General features: G+C 43.4%; 1 protein-coding gene across 1 annotated transcript in view; it reads left to right on the forward strand.

Annotated features, from left to right (window-relative positions):
- The window catches only part of LOC137622244 (sodium-dependent noradrenaline transporter-like), a 59,533-nt gene that overhangs the window by 21,399 nt on the left and 12,551 nt on the right, over positions 1-25,583 (forward strand). The window contains exons 11-13 of the mRNA XM_068352749.1: positions 448-599; positions 8,226-8,325; positions 10,675-10,775. Of these exons, the coding sequence (XP_068208850.1) occupies positions 448-599; positions 8,226-8,325; positions 10,675-10,775 (353 nt within the window). The remainder of the gene's footprint in view (positions 1-447; positions 600-8,225; positions 8,326-10,674; positions 10,776-25,583) is intronic.

Consider the following 25,583-nt stretch of genomic DNA (forward strand, 5'->3'; position numbering starts at 1 on the left):
CATGCTCTGAAGATTTTTATTCTAATAGGATTGGTGGGATTCTGCTGTCTATAGAATAATGTGAATGTCTTTTTATTTAATACAATTCTTATTGAGTTATTTATTCTTATTTAGATCCATAATATTTCATGAGATTAGAGTTCACTGAATATTAATATTGCTTGTAGACTGTGTTCTAAGATTAAACTACAGTACTCAAAGTTGTGGAGTTTTCAGGTGTAATTTAGATTGTAACGTGACATTAGGAGTCAATTTAAAAACTAAAGTATTAAAAGACAATGAAAGATTGAAGCTCATGTGATGTTTACCATATGGGGAAAGTACTTATTCACTTGTCATTTGGAAATCATAATTATCATTTCTCTTTATATTCTAACTCTGTAATTCTCTCATTATGTCGCTAATTCTTTAATGAATGAGAATGATGAAAGAATTTTCTCCTTTCAGGTCTTTGGTGTGGAGGAGTAACAACAGCGACCATATGTATTCATGCCCTGATTGTGGCACTCAAAGATATTAGTGACTGTCTTCCAAGAGCCGTGGCCGCTATTATTCTGGCGCCTCTAGTATTAGCTGGTGCTGTTGCCACTTCCTTTAAGGTAATCTTCAATATCTAAATAATGTATGTTAACGTTTATTTATTGACATCATAATTGCAGATTAAATTGAGATCATGTGGATTATATTTCATGATTTAAACGGCATTGGTAAGTCACGTTTTGAGACTCGTGAGTTACAAGGGAATAAGATCATCAGAAAAGCTTGATGAATATTTTAAAAGTTCATGGCAAAGATCGAGTATAAGAGGACAAAGTATGAATACACTCCAATGTCTGTTGTGTTATTCTTCATTATGTTTTGGGGCAATCAAAACATCTCTGTCCCTCTTCCTTTCTTCCTCATCTGTTTATTTAAGTCTCCTGCACAGCTTTGCTGTACCTATTTAGTATTTTAAGTATCATTAGGTCTTTTCCTCCACTCTCCCAATATACAAATAAAAATTTAATTATCTTCCCCAAAGATACCAATTTTCAGGTTTTGATTAAAATATTTTAATTATAAAATAAATTTTTGAATATACTTACCCGGTGAATATATAGCTGCAACTCTGTTGCTCGACAGACAAACTGTACAGAAAAAACTCGCCAGCGATCGCTATACAGGTTGCGGGTGTGCCCAACAGCGCCATCTGTCGGCCAGATACCAAGCTCTATGTAAACAAAGACTCAATTTTCTCCTCGTCCCACTGCGTCTCTATTGGGGAGGAAGGGAGGGTCATTTAATTTATATATTCACCGGGTAAGTATATTCAAAAATTTATTTTATAATTAAAATATCATTTTTAAATATTTAACTTAGCCGGTGAATATATAGCTGATTCACACCCAGGATGGTGGGTAGAGACCAGTAATATATGTTTACATTTTATGAGCTAAGAGTTTTTATTTCATTTTAGAAGTTATCAAAATAACAAAAACAAAATAAATAGGTACCTGGTAAGGAAGTCGACTTGAACGATTACTCTGCCTTATAAGTACGTCTTCCTTACGGAGCCTCGCGATCCTCTTAGGATGCTGACAGACCCCTAGGAGCTGAAGTATCAAGGGCTGCAACCCATACAACAGGACCTCATCAAACCCCTAATCTAGGCGCTCTCAAGAAATGACTTTGACCACCCGCCAAATCAACCAGGATGCGAAAGGCTTCTTAGCCTTCCGGACAACCCATAAAAACAACATTAAAAACATTTCAAGAGAAAGATTAAAAGGATATGGAATTAGGGAATTGTAGTGGTTGAGCCCTCACCCACTACTGCACTCGCTGCTACGAATGGTCCCAGTGTGTAGCAGTCCTCGTAAAGAGACTGGACATCCTTTAGATAAAAAGACGCGAACACTGACTTGCTTCTCCAATAGGTTGCGTCCATTATGCTTCGCAGAGATCTATTTTGCTTAAAGGCCACGGAAGTTGCAACAGCTCTAACTTCGTGCGTCTTCACCTTAAGCAAAGCTCGGTCTTCCTCACTCAGATGTGAATGAGCTTCTCGTATTAACAGTCTGATAAAGTATGATAAAGCATTCTTTGACATAGGCAAAGATGGTTTCTTAACTGAACACCATAAAGCTTCAGATTGGCCTCGTAAAGGTTTGGTACGCTTTAAATAGAACTTAAGAGCTCTCACAGGGCATAAGACTCTTTCTAGTTCATTGCCTACAATCTCCGATAAGCTGGGAATATCGAAAGATTTAGGCCAAGGCCGAGAAGGCAGCTCATTTTTGGCTAGAAAACCAAGTTGTAGCGAACAGGTGGCTTTTTCTGACGAAAATCCGATGTTCTTGCTGAAGGCATGAATCTCACTGACTCTTTTAGCTGAGGCTAAGCATACCAGGAAAAGAGTCTTTAGAGTGAGATCTTTCAGGGAGGCTGATTGTAGCGGCTCAAACCTGTCTGACATGAGGAATCTTAGTACTTCGTCTAAATTCCAACCAGGGGTAGCCAAACGACGCTCCTTGGTGGTCTCAAAAGACTTAAGGAGGTCTTGAAGATCTTTATTGTTGGAAAGATCTAAGCCTCTATGCCGGAAGACCGATGCCAACATGCTTCTGTAGCCCTTGATAGTGGGAGCTGAAAGGGATCGTCCTTTTCTCAGGTATAAGAGAAAATCAGCTATTTGAGCTACAGAGGTACTGGTCGAGGATACAGAAACTGACTTGCACCAGTCTCGGAAGACTTCCCACTTCGATTGGTAGACTCTAATGGCGGACGCTCTCCTTGCTCTAGCAATCGCACTGGCTGCCTCCTTCGAAAAGCCTCTAGCTCTCGAGAGTCTTTCGATAGTCTGAAGGCAGTCAGACGAAGAGCGAGGAGGCTTTGGTGTACCTTCTTTACGTGAGGCTGACGTAGAAGGTCCACCCTTAGAGGAAGACTTCTGGGAACGTCTACTAGCCATCGAAGTACCTCGGTGAACCATTCTCTCGCGGGCCAGAGGGGAGCAACTAGCGTCAACCTTGTCCCTTCGTGAGAGGCGAACTTCTGCAGTACCTTGTTGACAATCTTGAACGGTGGGAATGCGTAGAGTTCCAGATGTGACCAATCTAGGAGAAAGGCATCTATATGTATTGCTGCTGGGTCCGGGACTGGGGAGCAATAGATTGGAAGCCTCTTGGTCAGCGAGGTTGCAAAGAGATCTATGGTTGGTTGGCCCCAAGTGGCCCAAAGTCTCTTGCACACATCCTTGTGGAGGGTCCATTCTGTTGGAATTACTTGCCCTTTCCGACTGAGACAATCTGCTATGACATTCAAGTTGCCTTGGATGAACCTCGTTACTAGGGAGATGTCTTGACCTTTTGACCAGATGAGCAGGTCCCTTGCGATCTCGTACAACGTCAGTGAGTGGGTCCCTCCTTGTTTGGAGATGTACGCCAAGGCCGTGGTGTTGTCTGAGTTTACTTCCACCACTTTGCCTCGAAGGAGAGACTTGAAGCTTTTCAAGGCCAGATGTACTGCCAACAGCTCCTTGCAGTTGATATGCATGCTCCTCTGACTCGAGTTCCACAGTCCTGAGCATTCCCGACCGTCTAGTGTCGCGCCCCAGCCCACGTCCGAGAAGAGAACGTGGTTGGGAGTCTGAACAGCCAGGGGAAGACCCTCTCTTAGGTTGATATTGTCCTTCCACCAAGTCAGACAAGACTTCATCTTTTCGGAAATCGGGATCGAGACTGCTTCTAGCGTCTTGTCCTTTTTCCAGTGAAAAGCTAGATGGTATTGAAGCGGACGGAGGTGTAGTCTTCCTAGTGACACAAATTGTTCCAGGGATGATAGCGTCCCTACCAGACTCATCCACAGCCTGACTGAGCAGCGTTCATTCTTCAGCATGTTCTGGATGAATAACAGGGCTTGACTTATTCTGGGGGCCGACGGAAAAGCCCGAAAAGCTAGACTGTGAATCTCCATCCCTAAATACACAATAGTTTGGGATGGGACCAGTTGCGACTTTTCCAAATTGACTAGGAGTCCCAATTCCTTGGTCAGATCTAGAGTCCACTTGAGATCCTTCAGACAGCGACGACTGGAAGAGGCTCTGAGAAGCCAGTCGTCCAAATAAAGGGAGGCTCGGATGTCCGATAAGTGGAGGAATTTGGCTACATTCCTCATCAGCCTCGTAAACACGAGAGGAGCTGTGCTTAGGCCAAAGCACAGGGCCCGAAACTGGTAGACCACATTTTCGAAAACGAATCTCAGAAAAGGTTGGGAGTCTGAGTGAATGGGGACGTGGAAGTAGGCGTCCCTTAGGTCTAGGGAGACCATCCAGTCTTCCCTTCTGACCGCTGCTAAGACTGACTTTGTGGTCTCCATGGAGAACTTCGTCTTTGTGACAAAGACATTCAGAGCACTGACGTCTAGCACCGGTCTCCACCCTCCTGTCTTCTTTGAAACCAGGAAGAGGCGGTTGTAGAATCCCGGTGATTGAAGATCCGAGACTTTGACCACCGCTCCCTTCTCTAGCAAAAGAGACACTTCCAGTTTCAGGGCTTGTCTCTTTTCTTCCTCTCTGTACCTGGGAGAGAAATCGATGGGAGACGTTGCTAGAGGGGGTTTGCGTACAAAAGGGATTTTGTACCCCTCTCTGAGCAACTTCACAGATTGTGAATCTGCGCCTCTCCTCTCCCAGGCTTGCCAGAAGTTCTTGAGTCTGGCTCCCACTGCTGTCTGAAGTTGTGGGCAGTCAGACTCTGCCCTTAGAGGACTTGGATCCTTTCCTCTTCCCTCGCTTCCCTTCGGCACGAGCACCTCCTCTGCTGGAGGCTCTGCCACGAAAGGGCGGAATAAAGCGAGACGCTGGAGTGTCAATCCTCAGTCTAGCAGACAATGTAGGCAAAGGGGGAGCTTTGCGAGCTGAGGACGCAACTAGATCGTGAGTGTCCTTCTGCACTAACGAAGCAGCAATTTCCTTTATCAAGACTTCTGGAAATAGGCACTTGGAAAGGGGAGCAAAGAGAAGCTCAGATCTCTGGCATGGTGTAACTCCAGCAGACAGGAACGAGCAGAGAGACTCTCGCTTCTTCAGGACTCCGGACGCAAATGAGGCAGCAAGCTCATTGGACCCATCACGGACGGCCTTGTCCATGCAGGACATAATGAGCAAAGAAGTCTCTTTATCTGTCGAAGAGATTTTCCTGCTTAGGGCTCCTAAGCACCAGTCTAAGAAGTTAAAGACTTCAAAAGCCCTAAAGATCCCTTTCATAAGGTGGTCCAGGTCCGATGATGACCAACAAAATTTTGAGCGTCTCATGGCAAGGCGACGGGGAGAGTCTACAAGACTTGAGAAGTCGCCCTGGGCAGAGGCAGGAACTCCCAAGCCGAGAACTTCTCCCGTGGCATACCAGACGCTCGATCTAGAAGAGAGTTTAGCAGGGGGAAAGGCAAATGCTGTCTTCCCTAAACTCTTCTTGGACTCTAACCAGTCTCCTATCACCCGCAAAGCTCTCTTAGACGAGCGTGCGAGGACGAGTCTAGTAAAGGCAGGTGCGGTAGAAGGCATGCCTAAAACAAACTCTGACGGCGGAGAACGAGGAGCCACAGAAACAAACTGGTCAGGAAACAACTCTTTGAAAATAGCCAAGACTTTTCTAAAGTCCAAAGATGGTTGAGTTGACTTAGGCTCGTCCAGTTCTGATTGTTGATCATCTTGATGTGCAGCAACATCATCATCAGAAAGTTCCTCATCCGAAAACTGATGAGGAAACGGCAACGGAGAGGGTAATGTCTGGTTCGCTGAGTCCGGTCGCACTGGTGCATGCGTGACGGAGCCGGACGCAACGTCATGGAACTGCTGCACAGTCTGTGAACTGTCAACAACCATGGGAGCGCGAGGACGCACAGCGTCTACCCGAGACTGTCTAGACCGACTGGGTTGCGCAGTGGAAACCACACTGGGTTGCGGAGGTTGACACACCGCGTCAAAACAAGTCACCTCTGATGGTTGTTGAACATCCTGAACATCAACAACCACCTCCGTGCGTCGCTTAACGTCAACATGCGGCTGGCAACCCACACTGGATCGCATCGGTGGAGGAACCCCCTCAACTGGTATACGCGAGAAGGTTACCTCAGCGTCAACAGGACGCACAACCGATCGCTTGGAAGGTTGTAGGCTAGTAGGTACGGCAGCAACCTTCTCCGCATGAAAGTCCTGCATCAAAGACGTAAGCTTGGACTGCATGTCTTGCAGCAAAGCCCATTTAGGGTCTACGGGAGCAGGTGCGGCGACAGACGGTGTTAGTGCCTGAAGCGGTACCGCTTTGCCTCTCTTAGGCGGTGAGCAGTCATCAGATGACGGCAACGAGTCCGAACTGACCCAGTGGCTACAACCGGGACGTTGGACTTGTCCTGAAGGGACCGATTTACGTTTTAAAGGTCGTGAGACCTTGGTCCAAAGTTTCTTACGAGAAACACCTTCAGACGACGAGGTATAAATGGGCTCTCTCGTCTTACGTAGGTAGGGGCGATCTTGGGGAGATACGCCTGATACCATGGAGGGAACGTCTGTTCGCTGATTAAAGCCTCTCGAACCCATGCGTCGTGCGACATTGCTTCTCCCCTGGACTTGGGAGCTTGCAAGAGGTCCCGGACTAGGAGGACGACAGGCATAAACAGACGAACCCTCAAGCGCAACACTGTTCACAACACTATCACTTGGCACTTTAGCACTTCCCACTGCACTTTGGCACTTAAGCTCCTTAACATCCGCCATGAGCTGATTGCGGTCACTTGCAAGGGACTCAACTCTCTCCCCCAGGGCATGGATGGCACGCATCATGTCAGCCATCGATGGTTCCTGAGTGCTAGGAGGGGGGTTAGGAACAACCACTACAGGGGAAGGAATAGGTTGTGGGGCATGAGGAGAGGAAACATCAATAGACCTAGAAGAACTTCTCCTAACTCTATCTCTCTCTAGCCTGTGTGTGTACTTTTCAAATTCGATAAAATCGAATTCCGAAAGGCCCACGCACTCCTCACACCGATCTTCCAATTGACAGGTTTTACCCCGACAATTGGAACAAACAGTGTGAGGGTCGATAGAAGCCTTCGGAAGACGCCTAGAACAGTCCCTAGCATTGCATTTTCTAAATTTGGGAACTTGTGAAGGGTCAGCCATTTTGAATTGGTCAAGGGAAAATTCCAAAAAAACGATCTAAGTCATCAACAATGAATCCGATACAAAAAAGAGTTCAAGGATTTATTTGAAGAAAACCCTGCACAGCGAAAGCTCAAAACCAGAATATAGTACTTCACCAAGATGATGTGGAAAAACTCCAGTTTAGCAACAGCGAGTAAAGTACGTCTTGTCGACACGTCGACAGAGAGAAAATTGAGTCTTTGTTTACATAGAGCTTGGTATCTGGCCGACAGATGGCGCTGTTGGGCACACCCGCAACCTGTATAGCGATCGCTGGCGAGTTTTTTCTGTACAGTTTGTCTGTCGAGCAACAGAGTTGCAGCTATATATTCACCGGCTAAGTTAAATATTTAAAAACTTTCATACAAAGCGTATGAGATTCAAGTAGTCCATTTTTTATTTGATGGACTGCAAACATTACTCTTCTAAAATTATCGTAAAAGAAGCACTGTGCTGTACTATCTTGATGTAGAGTTTTCAAACATTTTCATCTGGTTATTCATATTTGCTGTTCTATTTATTTTATGGCTATAGATTATTAACCCTTTTACCCCCAAAGGACGTACTGGTACGTTTCAAAAAACACATCCCTTTACCCCCATGGTGGATGTACCGGTACGTCCTTGCAAAAAACTGCTATTTACAATTATTTTTTCATATTTTTGATAATTTTTTGAGAAACTTCAGGCATTTTCCAAGAGAATGAGACCAACCTGACCTCTCTATGAAGAAAATTAAGGCTGTTAGAGCAATTTAAAAAATATATACTGCGAAATGTGCTTGAAAAAAAATAACCCCTGGGGCTTAAGGGTTGGAAGGTTCCAAATAGCCTGGGGGTAAAAGGGTTAATTACATGCAAACAGTTTTGTTTAATATATATCATTTCAAAGTATTTATGGTGTTTTGCAATACAAAATCAACTCTAAAATCTTTGTTCTTCTGTGCCTTTGTTCCCTTTTTATCACAGTTCTATGTTGCATCTGAATGTGTTCTTTATGAATAATGAATTATTATAATGATAATAATTCAACTTTTATTCCTTTAGGGTGGAGCGGCAATATTAGCCTTGTTAGATTCCAGTGTGATGACCTCCGTTGTACTCTGGCCTCCCTTCACACTCACCTTAGCTGTGACTTCTGTTTATGGTAAGTAATTTACAGTCAGTCTTTCATGGTTTTGTCATTACAGTATTACAATTTTTTTTTGTTTGTGCCTTATGGGAATGTTTCAATCAAAATTGTTTCTTTCAGAATAGTTATCCACATTGTATACAAAATTTAAAACTAGAAATGGTCAACATACATAGATACATATACCAAGGCACTCCCCCCAATTTTGGGGGGTAGCCGACATCAAACAAATGAGACAAAAAAGGGGACCTCTCCTCTCTACGTTCCTCGCTGCCTGACAAGGGACTCAACCGAGTTCGGCTGGTACTGCTAGAGTGCCAAAGCCCACCCTCCCCCGTTATCCACCACAGATGGATAACGGATTTTTTACTTACAAGATTAAAGTTTTTCGTCGTCATATTCATCTTATTCCATAATTGACAAAGACAAATGGGATTGGAAGTCTTCATTTTATGTAACGCCATGTAGAGTTGGTATCTCTTTACTAAAGATTCATGTATCGAAGTTTTATTTTTTAGTTTTCTTTCTCTTTTTTCATGGTTAATGGACAACTGTCACATTTGTAAAAAAAAATGAATACAGATTATTGATCTATATATTTGTTCAGAATACTATAGTTAACATAGGCATGGTGTTATTAAAGGTCTCTTTTGCACTTCCATTTCTTCAAGGGTATGGGGGACCTCCTAAATGTGCCCTCCATATTGTACTGTTCAGTTTACCTACTTCCGAAGCTGCGTTGCTCTTGGCCTTTTACTTTTTATCCATTCCAAGGTCTTTAGCTCGAGTTACGTGATACTTTTAACTGCAATTCTAAGAAAAGATCATTCAAATAACCCCTTTAAGAGTATAGAAACATAACCCTGAAGTCCTGGTCAACTTTATGTAGGCCTTTTATTATTATTATTATTACTTGCTAAGCTACAACCCTAGTTGGAAAAGCACAAGGGCTCCAACAGGGAAATTAGCTCAGTGAGGAAAGGAAAAAAGGAAAATAAAATATTTCTGGGAGAGTAACAATATTAGAATAAATATCTCCTTATAATCTATAAAAACTTTTAACAAAACAAGAGGAAGAGAAATAAGATAGAATAGTGTGCTTGAGTGTACCCTCAAGCAAGAGAACTCTAAACCAAGGCAGTGGAAGACCATGGTACAGAGGTTATGGCACGACCCAAGACTTGAGAACAATGGTTTGATTTTGGAGTGTTCTTCTCCTAGAAGAGCTGCTTGCCATAGATAAAGAGTCTCTTCTACCCTTACCAAGAGGAAAGTGGTGCTAGGTTTTGAATGAGTTTCCCTTCTCCTCTGTCTTGTACTTTTTTTTTGCTCAAATCCCCACTTTATATTAATGATATTGCAGATCTTCCTTTCACTTGGAGTTCACTGCTGGACTATACTGTAGTTCGAAAGCTACGATTGAACACCACAGTTCATATCCAGGTTCTAATTCTCTACCTAATCTCAGTTTTCAAATTATTTAAAATATTAGGATCTGCAATCTTGTCAGCGTGTGTCTGTTTTTTAATCTAATGCCTCATAACAAGTAGCTATGATTTTATTAATTTTAATTTTTTAGATCTTAAAAACATCCAGAGATACAAACATAAATCCAACTGAAATCCTAAATCTCAGATGTTGTATAAAAAATCCATGATGAAATTATGTGATAAAACAATATATAATTTAATGAAGTAAGCAAGATGACATTTGCATCATGAAACAGGTATATTTGTTGACTTTTGCTGCTGAAAATCATAGGCATAAGTTTTCTGAAGGCTACCCTAGGCCAAAATTTATAAAAATTCGACTCGCAAACTACTTCTTAGAACTTATTAATTTGCAAGTTAAGGACTTAATGTAATGAATAAGCAACGTAAAGTCGAACTATCGTAAAGAGGGGTATTATGTACAGTAGTTTACGGTAATAAATTTGTTTTATTAATTGAATCAGTTGAATCAGTAGAAGTTCAAAAGTTCAAAGTTGCAGCAAATGTTTTTATGTTGACCAGGCTGACATGAGTCTTTTTATAGTTTATATTTGACATATCTGTTTTTGACGTTGATAGTTTATACAGGACGTATCTGTTTTGACGCTGTTACTGTTTTTAGAATGATATATTGTTAATTTATTCTCATTGTTTATTTATTTCCTTATTTCCTTTCCTCACTGGGCTATTTTTCCCTGTTGGAGCCCTTGGGCTTATAGCATCTTGCTTTTCCAACTAGGTTTGTAGCTTGGCGAGTAATAGTAATAATAATGATAATTATCCCAGACGAATGATAAGAAAATTTGTTGAATTTTTCCAGTTTCAGACTGTATCAAGTCCTCATTAATTAAGACTTATCATTAATGTTTTCCAGGTATTCACAAAGTGAGGAAGGATTTCACTTTCATGTTAGAAGCCACAGTTAGTCTTCTCTGGATCCCTGTGTGGGGCTTCTTCATTCCTGCGGTCCTGTTGGTATGTATGAAAAGATAAAGCTTGTTTCAATACACTATAAAGCAGAACTGTTATTTTTGCCAATGCTTCATCATAAAACAGAACTGTTATTTTTGCCAATGCTTCATCATAAAACAGAACTGTTATTTTTGCCAATGCTTCATCATAAAACAGAACTGTTATTTTTGCCAATGCTTCATCATAAAACAGAACTGTTATTTTTGCCAATGCTTCATCATAAAACAGAACTGTTATTTTTGCCAATGCTTCATCATAAAACAGAACTGTTATTTTTGCCAATGCTTCATGACTCGTTTTGGAGTGACTGAGTTTATAAACTTTTGGTTTTTATTTTTTTTTAGAAAAGAGGGATTAATTGACATGAGAAAAATTCTTCTGTTAGGGGAAGCATATGTCTTATCTGTCAAAACTCTCATTTTATAGTTTGACAGACTGGTTTATTTTTGTGGCTCATTTCAATCTTACAATTTAGTTTTATAACATATCACCATTAACCTATTTATAATCACTCTCCCTTTTTCCAACTGGGACAACTTGTTGCTTGTATGTAGTATAATTTTTTTTATGGATAATTTCTTGTTAATTAAAACTTATAGAAAATATTTTAACATAGAAAGATAATTTTAAACAGTACTATAAGAATTTTTTAAAATTTTAAATGAAGACCTTGATTTATCCCATTTTTTTAGTTCTGATATTCATATTGCATCGTCGCGGGAAGTTCGGCTTTATCAACATTTATCCAAAATTAAAAAAATTCCTATTTCTTTCCTTCCAATAGGCTCATACTTCTATTACAGTAATGAACAATCTACCACTCAATGGCAAGAAGCAAATTTTTGAAGTGCCAGAGGCTCTTTGTCTTTTCTGTCGTCCAGATTGTTACATTTTTAAGTGTGTTTAAAGATGTCTTCTTCTGGATTTGTTAGCTTCTACTTTAACCCTGGATAGGTACGCTCCTCGGACACCCCTTTAAGGGTATACTCGGACGCGAACGACCCCGACGGCAAAAAAAATTCTTGAAAAATCAGTTTTTGCAGTAACCTCTTTTTTTCTTTTGCCAAAAAAAACTTCAATGAATGCTTAAAACAACTGTAAAGATAAATACTACTCATCTGCAGAAAAACTATTTATTATAAATATTTTAAAAAATTAAGTAGTAAAAAAAAAGACCTGACAAAAATTCATAAAAAAAAAGTTTATACATATATACACAAATCCTTTTAGGAATTGATTCTTGAATGTTTAGGACACATCTTGATGTATTTTGGATGAAGTCAGACCCATGGAGGTGAAGATCTGAAATGAGAAAAAAAGGGTAACTTTTTTTGGCCAAAAAAATTTGTCCAAATTTCATGAATTTTTTTGGGTACCCAAATGAAATAGGAAGTGGCTAATTTTTTTAGGGAATAAACATATGTTATCCTAAATTAGAAATATGTAAAAAAATCTTCATTATTTTGTAAATTACATTTATATCAGGGGCCATATCTAAAGGTAATTTTTTGAGTACTTAGAAATTTCGTAAAAAAATACATATATTTAATATATAATATGATATTTATGCAGGTAAAAATATACCAAAATATCACAAATTCTATAGGGAACAAGAATATATATAGATAGGGCAACTTACACTTCGGATATGTCCACAAAATGGCCGCCAACCACACTGACTCAGACTCCCTAATCTGCCACTTGAAATGTAGGAAGGGTATGTCAATTTCAAGGTGTTATTTACTAATCTAATTATTATTGGATATGCATAAAAATTGTATGGTGGGTTGCTGGATAATTGTCGATTATTTTACGACTATAAAATTAAAATTCTGACCCAAAAAATATTTTTTGAAGGGAAATAAAATGGGAAAAAAAACAAAAATGTGAAACAATATAATATTTTAGCTAAAAAAATTTGATGATATTCAATCAAAAAAGAAGTAAACAAAATTTTCCGAAAAATAAACATCTAGAGGAATCATTACTCTGTGATAGTTCCTTAGTACGTAGTAATTTTGAAAGAAATGGGAAAAAACGAAAAAATGGCAATCACCGGAAAATCGAACACATACCTATATATACGCCATATCTGGCTAAAAAAAAAAGATAGGCATGGGTAGCCAGATCATCTAGAAAACGGATTTTGAGCGAAGCGAAAAATCTATTTTTGGGTAAGATAGCCATGTCGTCCTGATGGAAGTTCCTTAAAGGCAGCTTCCTAGGGTATATTACAACTACGGCGATATTCCCAGAGAATTTACCTTCAGGTACCCAGAATTCTAACTCCTGGAGCGAGTATCCCTAAAAAAGACCTTAGGGATATCGTAAATATCAGTGGACGTATTCTTGACACGCCTCATAGCAATCTATACCCCGAATAGAGTTAACTCTTCGTAGGGGTCAAATAGCAAGAAAACGAAAACGATAAGAAAGGGGGGAGCCGTACGTAAGGCATCTCTCCTCCCCGTTTCGAAAGCGTGCCCTGCGCCGCTCGCGGCGCCATCTGTATTCCTTGTAGCGATACACGAGGTGCTACAGATACTGTATGTAGGGAGGGGTCCTACAACCCTTTTCACTCTTTTTTTTTTTTTTTTTTTTTTTTTTTTTTTTTGAAAAGGAACAGGGCGGGTCCATCAGGACGACATGGCTATCTTACCCAAAAATAGATTTTTCGCTTTGCTCAAAATCCGTTTTTTTGGGCTCAAGCCATGTCGTCCTGATGGAAGTATACCAGAGCATTACTGTATCTGTGGATTCTCAATACGTGCTGTACTCCTCAGGAATGTTTCTTAGTCAACTCGACTGAAAGACCTAAGATGTTACCGTTATACATCTTTTCACTAATCATAAGCCATGAAAGCGCTTCCTGCCCCCTACAGGGAGGAGTCCTACTAGACTCTAGAAACGAACGAAGAGTACATATACCTATGTATGAATCACTCGCCAGCCAGTACAATATAGTGGTCTCACTCTATATGAAGTAAAGCATAGTCTTACGGGACTACAGCATCCAAGGGAAAAATCTCGACCAGCACCCTGGTCGAAGTAAAATTAGACAAAAAGGTTATATCTGCGTAGGATTAAACTTGCTGCCACCACCGTCCTCAGAGAGGGGTGGAGTCCTTTATGCTAAGGAAAGTATAAACCAGTGCAATAAGGCTTTGCATTAAGGAATAGGCTATTATAGATATCCCCGATTAATATACATAGGTTAAATGCTCAATAAATAACATGAAATCAATATAGGTAAAGGAGACGCAAAGTTCCCGAGAACAAGTTTATTGAGTAACAATAAATAGACATGGTCACCATAAATATGTACATACGATAGATGGATGACCAACAATTTACACAAGTACCGTAGTGCATGGATGAATGGTTATCTGAAAGAAAACAAATATGTCACTTGCCACATACCCAGGTATCAAAGTTAACGTCCATGTTACTACATTGCTGACATTAGCGTTAGCTAACGCTTGGCACACCTGTCTGTACTTGTGCTACCATCACCATAACGCTGGAACAGTCACTGTGGGCTCTCAGAGCCTTCACTACTAGTTATATCAACACATATAACTAACCACTCACCCAAGAATCAAAGTCCCAAATGATTCCACTGTTCCTCGCAGAGTTAAACAGCAGGGTTAACGACGCAACCAACTGCTACCACAGACCTCTTTAGCTGCTCCACTTGCTTAGCATAGTGGCGAAAGAATACCCTGGAAGACTTCCAGCCAGTGTATGAACGAAGGTGTTCAAAATCCATAAAGTTAAAGAAGTTTAAGGATGAAGCAACTTTCCTCGGATCATGACGTGCGGGTGAACTGTCAGGATCCGCTCTGCGAATAAAATATGTAATTTTCGCCCTAAGCTGATTTAAAGATAAATTCGAGCCCGATGTTTCTCCTCTGAATAGTTGGCCCCCATGGAAGTCTGAAGTTCTACGAAGATAGACCTTTAGGCATTCTACAGGACATAGAGATGCATCTTCTTTCAGAGGGCAGATTCTCCAGGGACCCCACCTGTTGGTGGGCAACTCGTTCTTAGCGAGAAACGTAGGGTCCGGAAACAGGTTCAGTTCTCCCCCATCCAGGAACTGAACTCGGCCCTCCTCTCTCGAGAGGGCCACAATCTCACTAACTCTGGCCCCAGAAGCAAGGGCAAAAAGGAAGATCACTTTTTGAGTCAGGTCCTTCAATGCACATTCCTCATTATCCAGTAATGAGGCAAAATGAAGGACTTTGTCTAACGACCACGAAATAGGCTTTGGAGGAGCTGATGGTCTAAGCCTAGCACAGGCCTTCGGGATCTTATTAAACATCTCGTTAGCGAGGTCTACCTGGAAGGCATATAGAATGGGTCTTGTCAGAGCTGACTTACATGTAGAAATTGTGTTAGCCGCCAGCCCCTGTCCGTGGAGGTGAATGAAGAAGGATAGGCAGAACTCCGTAGAGATCTCTTGTGGGTTCTTGTCTTTGACAAAGGCTACCCATTTCTTCCATGCAGATTCGTACTGCCTCCTAGTAGACTTACACTTGTATTCTTCCAGGAAGTCGATGCTATCTTTCGAGATTCCGAACCGTTTCTTCACCGCTAGGGAGAGAAAATCATGAGCTGCAGGGTTCGGGTTTTCTGTAATGAAGCGTAGACAGTCGACTTCTGGACTTGCTGGGACAGAACTGGGCCCGGGAGTGGTAGAAACTTCAGTCGTAGTTCCAGAGCTAGAGGGAACCATACACTGTTCGGCCACTTGTGGGCCACTATTGCTGCTACTCCCTTGAAGGATCTCAGTTTGTTGAGGACCCTCAACATCAGATTGTGAGGGGGAAACAGGTAGATCCTGGACCATCTGTTCCAATCGAGGGACATCGCATCTACTGCTTCCGCCAAGGGGTCCACGTATGGGGACACATATCTCGGCAGCTTCTTGTTGTCCTTCGTCGCGAAGAGGTCTATCTGCAGTTCTGGGACTTGTCTCAAGATGAAGGAGAATGATCCTGCGTCTAGGGACCATTCTGACTCTATCGGTGTAACCCTGGATAGAGCGTCCGCGGTCACATTCCGGACTCCTTGAAGGTGAACTGCTGACAGGTGCCACTTCTTCTTCTTCGCCAGTCGGAATATGGCTAACATTACCTGGTTGAGAGGTGGGGATCTCGATCCCCGCCGATTCAGACATTTCACTACCACCTCGCTGTCCAGTACCAACCTTACATGGATCGAGTGACGTGGGGATACTTTCTTCAGGGTAAGAAGCACTGCCATAGCTTCTAGAAAGTTTATGTGAAAAGTCCCAAATAGCTTGGACCAGGTCCCTTGCACTTTTTTCCGATGGGAGTGACCCCCCCACCCTACCTTTGAGGCGTCTGTGTGGATTGTCACTGACGGGGGGGGGGGGGGGGGGGTGGCTGAAGAGGTAGAGACCTCTTTAGACGACTGGCTTGAGACCACGGTCTGAGAAGAGAACGTAGTCGAAGTGGGACCGGTCTCTTCCAGTCCCTTCGCTCTTTCGATGCAAAGGTTCTCCATACTCCCGCTGCATCTTTTAGCTGTGCTCTTAGCACTGGGTCTGTTACTGATGCAAACTGAAGAGAGCCCAAAACCCTCTCTTGTTCGCGTCTTGATATCCTCTCGGAACCTAGAAGTCTCCTGACAGACCCCGCTATTTCCTTCCTCTTTGACATCGGAATGGAAAAACGGTGTGACACTAGATCCCAGTGAATTCCCAACCACTGGAACCTCTGAGCTGGAGAAAGACGAGACTTCTTTCTGTTGATCATGAAACCTAGATATTCCAGGAACTGAATCACTTGTAGGGAAGCTTGCAAGCATTCTGCTCTGGATGCTGCCCACACCAACCAATCGTCCAGGTAGGCTACTACTTGGAACCCTTTTAGGCGTAACTGTTTGAGCGCTGCGCTCGCAAGCTTCGTAAAGATCCTTGGGGCTATGTTTAGCCCGAAGGGCATCGCTCTGAAAGCATAAAGTTTTTGTTGTAGCTTGAATCCTAGGTAGGGGGAGAGACGGCGACTTATTGGAACGTGCCAATATGCGTCTGACAAATCGATGGAGACGGTATATGCCCTCTTGGGCAGTAAGGCCCTTATGTGTTGTAACGTTAACATCTTGAACTTGTGGTTCACTATGAACTTGTTGAGTGGTGACAAGTCCAGAATGACTCTGAGTTTCCCCGAGTCTTTCTTGGGAACACAAAACAGCCTCCCTTGAAACTTGATGGACTTTACCCTCCGGATCACCTTTTTCTCCAACAGATCTTGGATGTACTCCTCCAAAATGGGGGTGGAGTGTTGGAAAAATTGAGGGCACTGGGGCGGAGTACTGTACCAACTCCAACCCAGTCCATTTCTGAGAAGGCTGTGGGCCCAGGGATTGAAGGTCCAGCGATCCCAGAAATACTGAAGTCTCCCACCTACCGGCGACACTTCACTTTGACTGCCCTGCAGTCTTGCCTCCCTGGCCGCGACCACCTCTGAATCCTCGTCCCCTAGAGGGGCGTCTCGCCGAACCCCTGGCTGCCCCTCTGGGTCTTGCACGAAACGTGGTTGATTGTCCCTCGAACACGGGATTGAATGCCGGGGAAGCTGATGACATGGCTTGGGGTACCCATTGGAAGGTGGTCGGGGTCTGGGCTACCAGTTGTGGTACCGGAGGCAAAGCTGGCTGCTGCTGCTGCTGTCTTTGTGGTTTGAAAGACTTGGCTGGACGGGAGGAAAACCTTGATTTCTTCGCCTTTCCTTTCGGCTGAGGGCCCTCATCCGGAGAAGACTTCCTCTTAAGGGACAGGCCCCACTTCAGGAGAAGATTGCGGTTCTCAGTGGCTGCCTTGTCCACGACCTCTTTGACCACGTCCTTGGGAAAGAGATCTTTACCCCAGATGCTGGATGAAATTAGCCTCTTGGGTTCATGCCTCACTGTAGCCGAGGCGAACACAAACTCCCTACAGGCCCTCCTTGCTTTGACAAAGCAATAGAGGTCCTTAGTCACTGTGGCCAGATGGATCTTGGCCATTACCATGAACATCTCCGGCATCTTGGGGTCGCTAGCCATCGTCTCCATGTTGGTCTGGAGAGACATCGAGGCTGCCAGGCGCTCCTTTGTGTCCAATTCCCTCCGTAGGAGGAATTCCGACAACTTGGGAAGGTTTTCGCCGAACTGCTGACCTGCAATGTCGGCGTCCAACTTCCCAACCGAGAAAGTGAGGTGCACCTCCTTCCAGTCCTTATTGTCCAGCGGCAATGCCAACGACAGAGGTTTACATTCCTCCAGAGATGGACACGGCTTGCCAGCTTCAACCGCCTTCAAGACGGCCGCGAACCCCTTTTGCATAAAGGGGAAGGCCCTAGCCGGGGAGGATACAAAGGAGGGGTGCTTCTTACTCAAAGCAGCAACTTTAGTGTTTGAGAACCCCCTCTCCTTCAATGCAGCTGTTAAAGTGGCTTGAGCCTTGGAGTGATCCAGGATAATCACCTCCTTTGGTTCCGTCTCCTCCTTCGAGGCCGGCTCCTTCTTCAAACGGACATAACAGTCCGGGTAGGCCCCTCTACTGGGCCAGAATTCCACCTCCTCAAGGGGAACTGAGCCCAGTTTCTCCGACATGACGATCTTCGCAATCGTCATCGGCATGTGCTCGGCATATCTCCACGGGTTGGCATCCGAGCACAGAGGAAGGTCCTTCACGTTGAGCTTCTTTGGAGGTCCGCGTGATGCTGTGATCTTCTGCATCTGGAGCTCCAAAGTAGCGGCCTTCTGATTATTCTCCCTCTGCATCTGTTGGATCATACCAACGATGGAAGAGAGAGCCTGTCCTAGCTCTGCTGGAAGAGCGGACGAGGTAGAGGGGATAGGTTCAGGGACCTGAACCGGTACGTCTGACGATACGGGAACCTCTTCCTCCACGGCAATAGGATCTCGATCCTCCTCCTCGCCTTCTGCGAGGAGATCCTGTTCCGCACGATCGGACAAGTCAGACATCTTGTCATCCAACTGGATGTCCTGCATGGCATCAGCGACATCCTCCTTCACTGGGATCTGGACGAGAGGGATCTCCGGCCGAGGCTGGGGAACAACAGCATCAGTGGAAGCCTTGGGAAAAAGGTATGCCCTCATCTTCTCGTTAGGAAGATAAGGTCCAGTGGTGTTTTTCTGAAAACCCCTTACCCATAAGCGAAGCTTCTCCCTCGCTGCATCTCTTGACTCCGCCGACCTAGGGGATTCAAAAGCCTCTGATAGCAGGTTAGTACATACAGCACATACCTGCGGATCCCAGTAACGATGGTCATCATTGGAGGCTGCGCAAGCCGCGTGCCTCCTACACGAGACATGTCCGCAAAAGTTCTTACTGCGGACATTGCAGAAGACACTATCACACTTCGGATGCTCCTCCTGTAAAAGAAGAAAAATTTCCATGAATATCAAGTGAATTTCAATTCACATGTAACAAATGAGTATTCACCAAGAATAAGGGAAAGACACCTACTTGTGAAACCCACACAAACACCTGTGGAAGCCCACCAGCCAAAGTCACATAGTTAGTCTTTACTAGAATAACCAGAGAGCATATTTCCAAAGGAAATTAGGTGTAGCTCACACCTAAGGTGAAATTTTACCATTCCGGCCAGGGATGAAAAGAATTCTCTTTTATCCTTGTAAGGCGACACCAAGTGATTGCACAAGTAACACAAGTAAGATAGAAAGACAGTGTTGTAACCTACTATATCATGAACTCCCTTGGTTGAATACACCACCAAAGAAAGGACTGATACAGTACCTGAGGGTGGTATGCCGGCCGGCTATTGCCGGTCAGCACCCCCCCCCCCCCCCGGTTTTTCGAAAGGTAGAACTCAAGTACACAATATCAGATCACCCCTATTGGGGAGAACTCCAGATCCCCTGCCTGAACCGGCCGGCAGTGGTTGCCGGTCCGCAGCCACCCGGTTTGCACTGCGTTGCCGGCCATCATTCTTAGTGGCCGGCTAACTGGGCAGTGTAGCAGGCCGGCCGGCAGCAGTAAGCAAACCCTGCCGGCTGGCCTCCACACCAGGCAGCCGCGGCTGCGGGCCCCACTTGTAGTGGCCGGCAGATGAGCAAGAGACCGGCCGGCAAAGGTATATAACCATCGCCGACCGACAGCAAGAGAACTGGAGAACACCCCTCCCCACCGACGGCCGGCCTGTAGGCCGGCAGACGGCAAGGACAACACATACGAAGACAACAGAATGAGTGCCGGGCTAAGAGGCTATGAGCCTCTGTGCCCGGCACCCGAAAGAGTGCCGAAAGGAAGGGGAGACACTAAGTCAGGCTTCCTAACCGCTGCTTACTGAATCTACAGACGGCAGCGATGGAGGGACCAAGAAAGGACCGGGCAGCACTCGAAGGAATGGTCTCTGCCGGTCGGCACACTCTGCCGGCCGACAGGAGACCACGTCAGTTCCTCATCCTAACCTAGGCTAGGTACGGATGCGGACGACTGACACAAAGGAACGGAAAATAGAAGGGAAGGACAGAGGGTCCTATCCAACCTTGCCTTGGTTAAGGGTCATTCCCAACTAAGACAGCTCATCTCAGCCAGAGAAAGACCCGAGGGGGAGGCCGGCACTACTGGCTGCCTCCCTAAAACCACGGCAAGGAAGGAATTGCTATTCCAGAAAAGGGAACATATCCCGAATCCGGAACGGCAAGAGGACAAGTCTGAGGGGTCACCGAGTGAAGGGATCACTACTGGAACCCAACAAGGTGGACCAAGGGGGATAAACCCCTTATGCCCGAGTCAATCAGCAAGGGAGACTCTGCCCCATGCCAGACGAACCCGGACTCAGACTAAACACTGTTGTACTGTCCCCCTCTGAACCAATTCAGATGGAACGGGAAGGTACAGTACTACTCCAGCATAGATATATTTGAAAATTAATTCAAACAAACCACTAGAGTTAAGCCTAGGGCTTAAACAGAGGGAAAGGGTTTGCCCCTTCCCCTAAGAGAAGGGAGCAAACGGGGAAACAGATAATATTATAATGACCTAAGACAACCTAGCCTAGGCACTAAGAGAATCGATTACCTAATTCACCGAAACTCACACCAATACTATCTTGGAAGGTACTCGAAAAGGGTTTATATGTATAACGTTGCCTAACGCTTAAAACAATAAAATCACACTTGGAAGACTAATTATCATGCAGGAAGTACATAGGCCAACCGCTAGCCTACGAAGACTAGTGTTGGCAGCCTAGGCAAAACTTCGCCAGGCACACTACTAACGCATCATAACAGAATTCCTAAATAAGCTAAGTAGCTAATATTTAAGCGCAAAGGGGCTGGGAACGTCGCTCTTGCTAACAAATAAATCCTATTCTAGCGAGCGACAGCATCCATGATGCCTCCAGCAGGCAACAGCTCTTGTATCAAAGATAACTCTTTTAATTACTTTAATTTTAACCAAGAGCCTACATTTATACATAAAAGAAATAATACTCAACTTATCCGAGGCAGAAGAAGTTGGAGAAAGCATTATAACACGAGAAATTCCAAGATTTGGTAGAAAACAGGGAACAAAACACCGAGTCGTAGAGCTACGCAAAAAGGAATACAGATGGCGCCGCGAGCGGCGCAGGGCACGCTTTCGAAACGGGGAGGAGAGATGCCTTACGTACGGCTCCCCCCTTTCTTATCGTTTTCGTTTTCTTGCCATTTGACCCCTACGAAGAGTTAACTCTATTCGGGGTATAGATTGCTATGAGGCGTGTCAAGAATACGTCCACTGATATTTACGATATCCCTAAGGTCTTTTTTAGGGATACTCGCTCCAGGAGTTAGAATTCTGGGTACCTGAAGGTAAATTCTCTGGGAATATCGCCGTAGTTGTAATATACCCTAGGAAGCTGCCTTTAAGGAACTTCCATCAGGACGACATGGCTTGAGCCCAAAAACACTTTCCAACACTATAAAAATATAAGTTTTGCGACACTACTTGCCAATTCCTTACGGTAACATGACTAAGCAAAAAAATGCAAAACAAATAAAAAGGGCCACTCGCTGAAAAATGACTAACATTCTAATATACGGCATTTCAGAAAAAAAAAATTCAGCCACGTGCTAGGCAAACCATCAAGGCACATTTTCCGACAAATAAACATATAAATGAATCATTACTATGTGATAGTTCCTTAGTACGTAGTAATTTTGAAAGAAATGGGAAAAAACGAAAAAATGGCAATCACAGGAAAATCGAACACATACTTATATATACGCCATATCTGGCTAAAAAAAAAATAGGCATGGGTAGCCAGATCATCTAGAAACACTTTCCAACACTATAAAAATATAAGTTTTGCAACACTACTTGCCAATTCCTTACGGTAACATGACTAAGCAAAAAAATGCAAAACAAATAAAAAGGGGCACTCGCGGAAAAATGCCCAACATTCTAATATACGGCATCTCAGATAAAAAAAAAGACATGCACGTGTTAGCCCAACCATCAACGCACACTTTCTAACACATAAACATGAAAAAAAATCAATAATATACGGCAATTCCTTACTACGTAGTAAATTTTTACAAATATTGAAAAAAAAAACAGAAATTGGCAACCGCAGTTAAATACCCAATATACCAATAACTACGTCGTATCTGACAAAAAAAAAGTCACGCATGGGTAGCCAGATCATCTAGACACACTTTCCAACACTAGAAAAGCAAAAGTTTTACGACACTATTTGGCAATATCTTACGGAAAAATGACTTGGCAAAAAAATGAAAAAAAATGAAAAAGGGGCACTCGCTGTAAAATGCCCAACATTCTAATATACGGCATCTCAGATAAAAAAAAGACATGCACGTGTTAGCCCAACCATCAAGGCACACTTTCTAACACATAAACATGAAAAAAAAATGAATAATATACGGCAATTCCTTACTACGTAAAATTTTTTACAAATATTGAAAAAAAAGCAGAAATTGGCAACCGCAGTTAAATACCCAATATACCAATAACTACGTCGTATCTGACAAAAACAAAGTCACGCATGGGTAGCCAGATCATCTAGACACACTTTCCAACACTAAACAAGCAAAAGTTTTACGACACTATTTGGCAATATCTTACGGAAAAATGACTTAACAAAAAAATGAAAAAAAATGAAAAAGGGGCACTCGCGGTAAAATGGTCCTCGTGGTGATGAATGACCTTTTAACTAAAAAAAAAATCATGCACATGGTAGCCAAACAATCCACCAAGACTTTCCACAACTGATAACCTATACAAGTTGCACCATTCTACGACAATTTCATAATACGTAATAACTTTGATAATTATGCAAATTACCTTAGAAGGGTAAACTCGGTCGCGCTCGACCCCGACGCGTCTCAGAAATCGGGGAAGGGGTACAGCTACAGCAATGCACATCTGGACACTACTAGAGCGTGTAGGGGAGACACCTCCTGCAGGTCGATCACCCACAAATTCAGTCACGGGGGTGAGTCACGTGAGAAAAACCTCTTTTTTTTTGACGCTCGGGGTCGCGTACGACCCACCGTACCTATCCAGGGTTAAAGGTCTAAAGACTGCTCACGAATGGAAGAGGCAAGGGACAGTGACACTACCCTATCAAGCAGGATAGTGCCCTAGAGACTGACCATATATACATATGATCAGCACCCAAGCCCCTTCTCCACCCAAGCTAGGACCAAAGAGGGCCAAGCAATGGCTGCTGATGACTCAGCAGATAGACCTATAGGCTCCCCCAAACCCCCCATCCTTAGCTCACAAAGATGGAAAGGTTGCAGCGACCAAAGGAACTAACGAGTTTAAGCGGGTCTCGAACCCCAGTCTGGCGTTCACCAGTCAGGGACGTTAGTGTACCAGCTACCACAACCCTTATGCGTAGATTGTTCAAGGGAATGGTTTCTGAGCAATCATGCTCGAAGTTTTTGTTGTGCCTCGTGTCAGGGACAGTATTGGTATTTAAGTTAAGTGTTGCAAGGAGTGTGAAGCTTTGGCTGCTCCTCTTTTGGTGATATATAGGGGAGCAACTGATAAGTTGTCACTAAAGAGTGCAGTTTTGATGAGGCTGCTACTTATACTCATGGGTTGTACCAGAAAAGATTTTTTTTATGGCTAAATTTTATTCCTTTTCAGTTTAGACATAAATTATGAGCAACAGCTCTTAGCTGAGTAAGTTATTCCAAGTGAAATCTGATCTGTTATCTTTCCAAAAATGATGAGCCTACTGCTTCTCCAAAAAGTGTCTACAGTCATCATTGAACCAGGGTTTGTCCTTCACTAAATATGTTAACACATGTGAAGGGATACACCTATCAATTTTGTTGACCAGATTCTCATTCAAGAGAACAACAGGTTCTGCATCTTAATACAATTGTGACCAATTCAAATTCTAGAGACCAATCAAATTGCCCCTCCAGTATACTTAAAATTTTAAATATAACGTTAGGGGCAGGCTGCTCAGTCTTAATTACTAATGAAGCCAAGGTAGGATCAGACGTCCCAACTGTAGAACCGGCTTTTGCTTGTTATACCAGGTCAAAGCAATTACTAGACTAGTGATCAGCCTCACTTACAATAATTTGCTCACAAACTGATTCGGAAGCAAAATCCAAAGCTCTTAACCCTTTTACCCCCAAAGGACGTACTGGTACGTTTCACAAAATCCATCCCTTTACCCCCATGGACGTACCGGTACGTCCTTGCAAAAGAATGCTATAAAATTTTTTTTTTTTCATATTTTTGATAATTTTTTTGAGAAACTTCAGGTATTTTCCAAGAGAATGAGACTAACCTGACCTCTCTATGACAAAAATTAAGGCTGTTAGAGCAATTTAAAAAAAATATACTGCAAAATGTGCTGGGAAAAAAATAACCCCTTGGGGGTTAAGGGTTGGAAATTTCCAAATAGCCTGGGGGTAAAAGGGTTAACCCTTGGTAATCAGAGACTGACTATACAGGTATTTACATATGATCAGTGCTCAAGCCCCCTCTCCATCAAGCTAGGGCCAGAAGGGCCAGGCAATGGCTACTGATGACTCGGCAGGTAGACCTTTAAGCTCCCAGAAACGTTCCTTCCTTAGGCTCCCTCAATCCCACTATCCCTAGCTCACCAGGATAGTAAAGTTGCTGATACTATAACAAACTGTTGAGTGTGGGGTGGTCTCAAACCTCTGTCTAACAGCTTGTCAGGCAGAGGCCTCTCTATCATCTTGAAGTTAAAATCATCTAAGTATGGATTTCAATAGATGGACTACCAATAACAGTTGTTATACATACATACATACATACATATACCAAGGCACTTCCCCCAATTTTGGGGGGTAGCCGACATCAACAAATGAAACAAAACAAAAAAAGGGGACCTCTACTCTCTACGTTCCTCCCAGCCTAACAAGGGACTCAACAGAGTTCAGCTGGTACTGCTAGGGTGCCACAGCCCAACCTCCCACATTATCCAGTACAGATGAAGCTTCTTAATGCTGAATCCCCTACTGCTGCTACCTCCGCGGTCATCTAAGGCATTGGAGGCAGCAGCAGGGCCTACCGGAACTGCGTCACAATCGCTCGCCATTCATTCCTATTTCTAGCACGCTCTAGAAATAAGGTACTCGGTCTTAATACAAACTGTCATACCCCTTGCTCTAGGAATTCCCTTCCATCTCAAATTTACTGGCTTCTTAAAACGTGGACTAAGCAACACACATTAGGGCCACATTTGAGAAAACAAAGTTCTGAGCACAAGAGAATGCTCACCTGATATTCAAATACCTGCCATTCCTCCTCCCCAC

This window comes from Palaemon carinicauda, chromosome 29 (assembly GCF_036898095.1).
Source record: "Palaemon carinicauda isolate YSFRI2023 chromosome 29, ASM3689809v2, whole genome shotgun sequence".
Classification (NCBI taxonomy): Eukaryota; Metazoa; Arthropoda; class Malacostraca; order Decapoda; family Palaemonidae; genus Palaemon; species Palaemon carinicauda.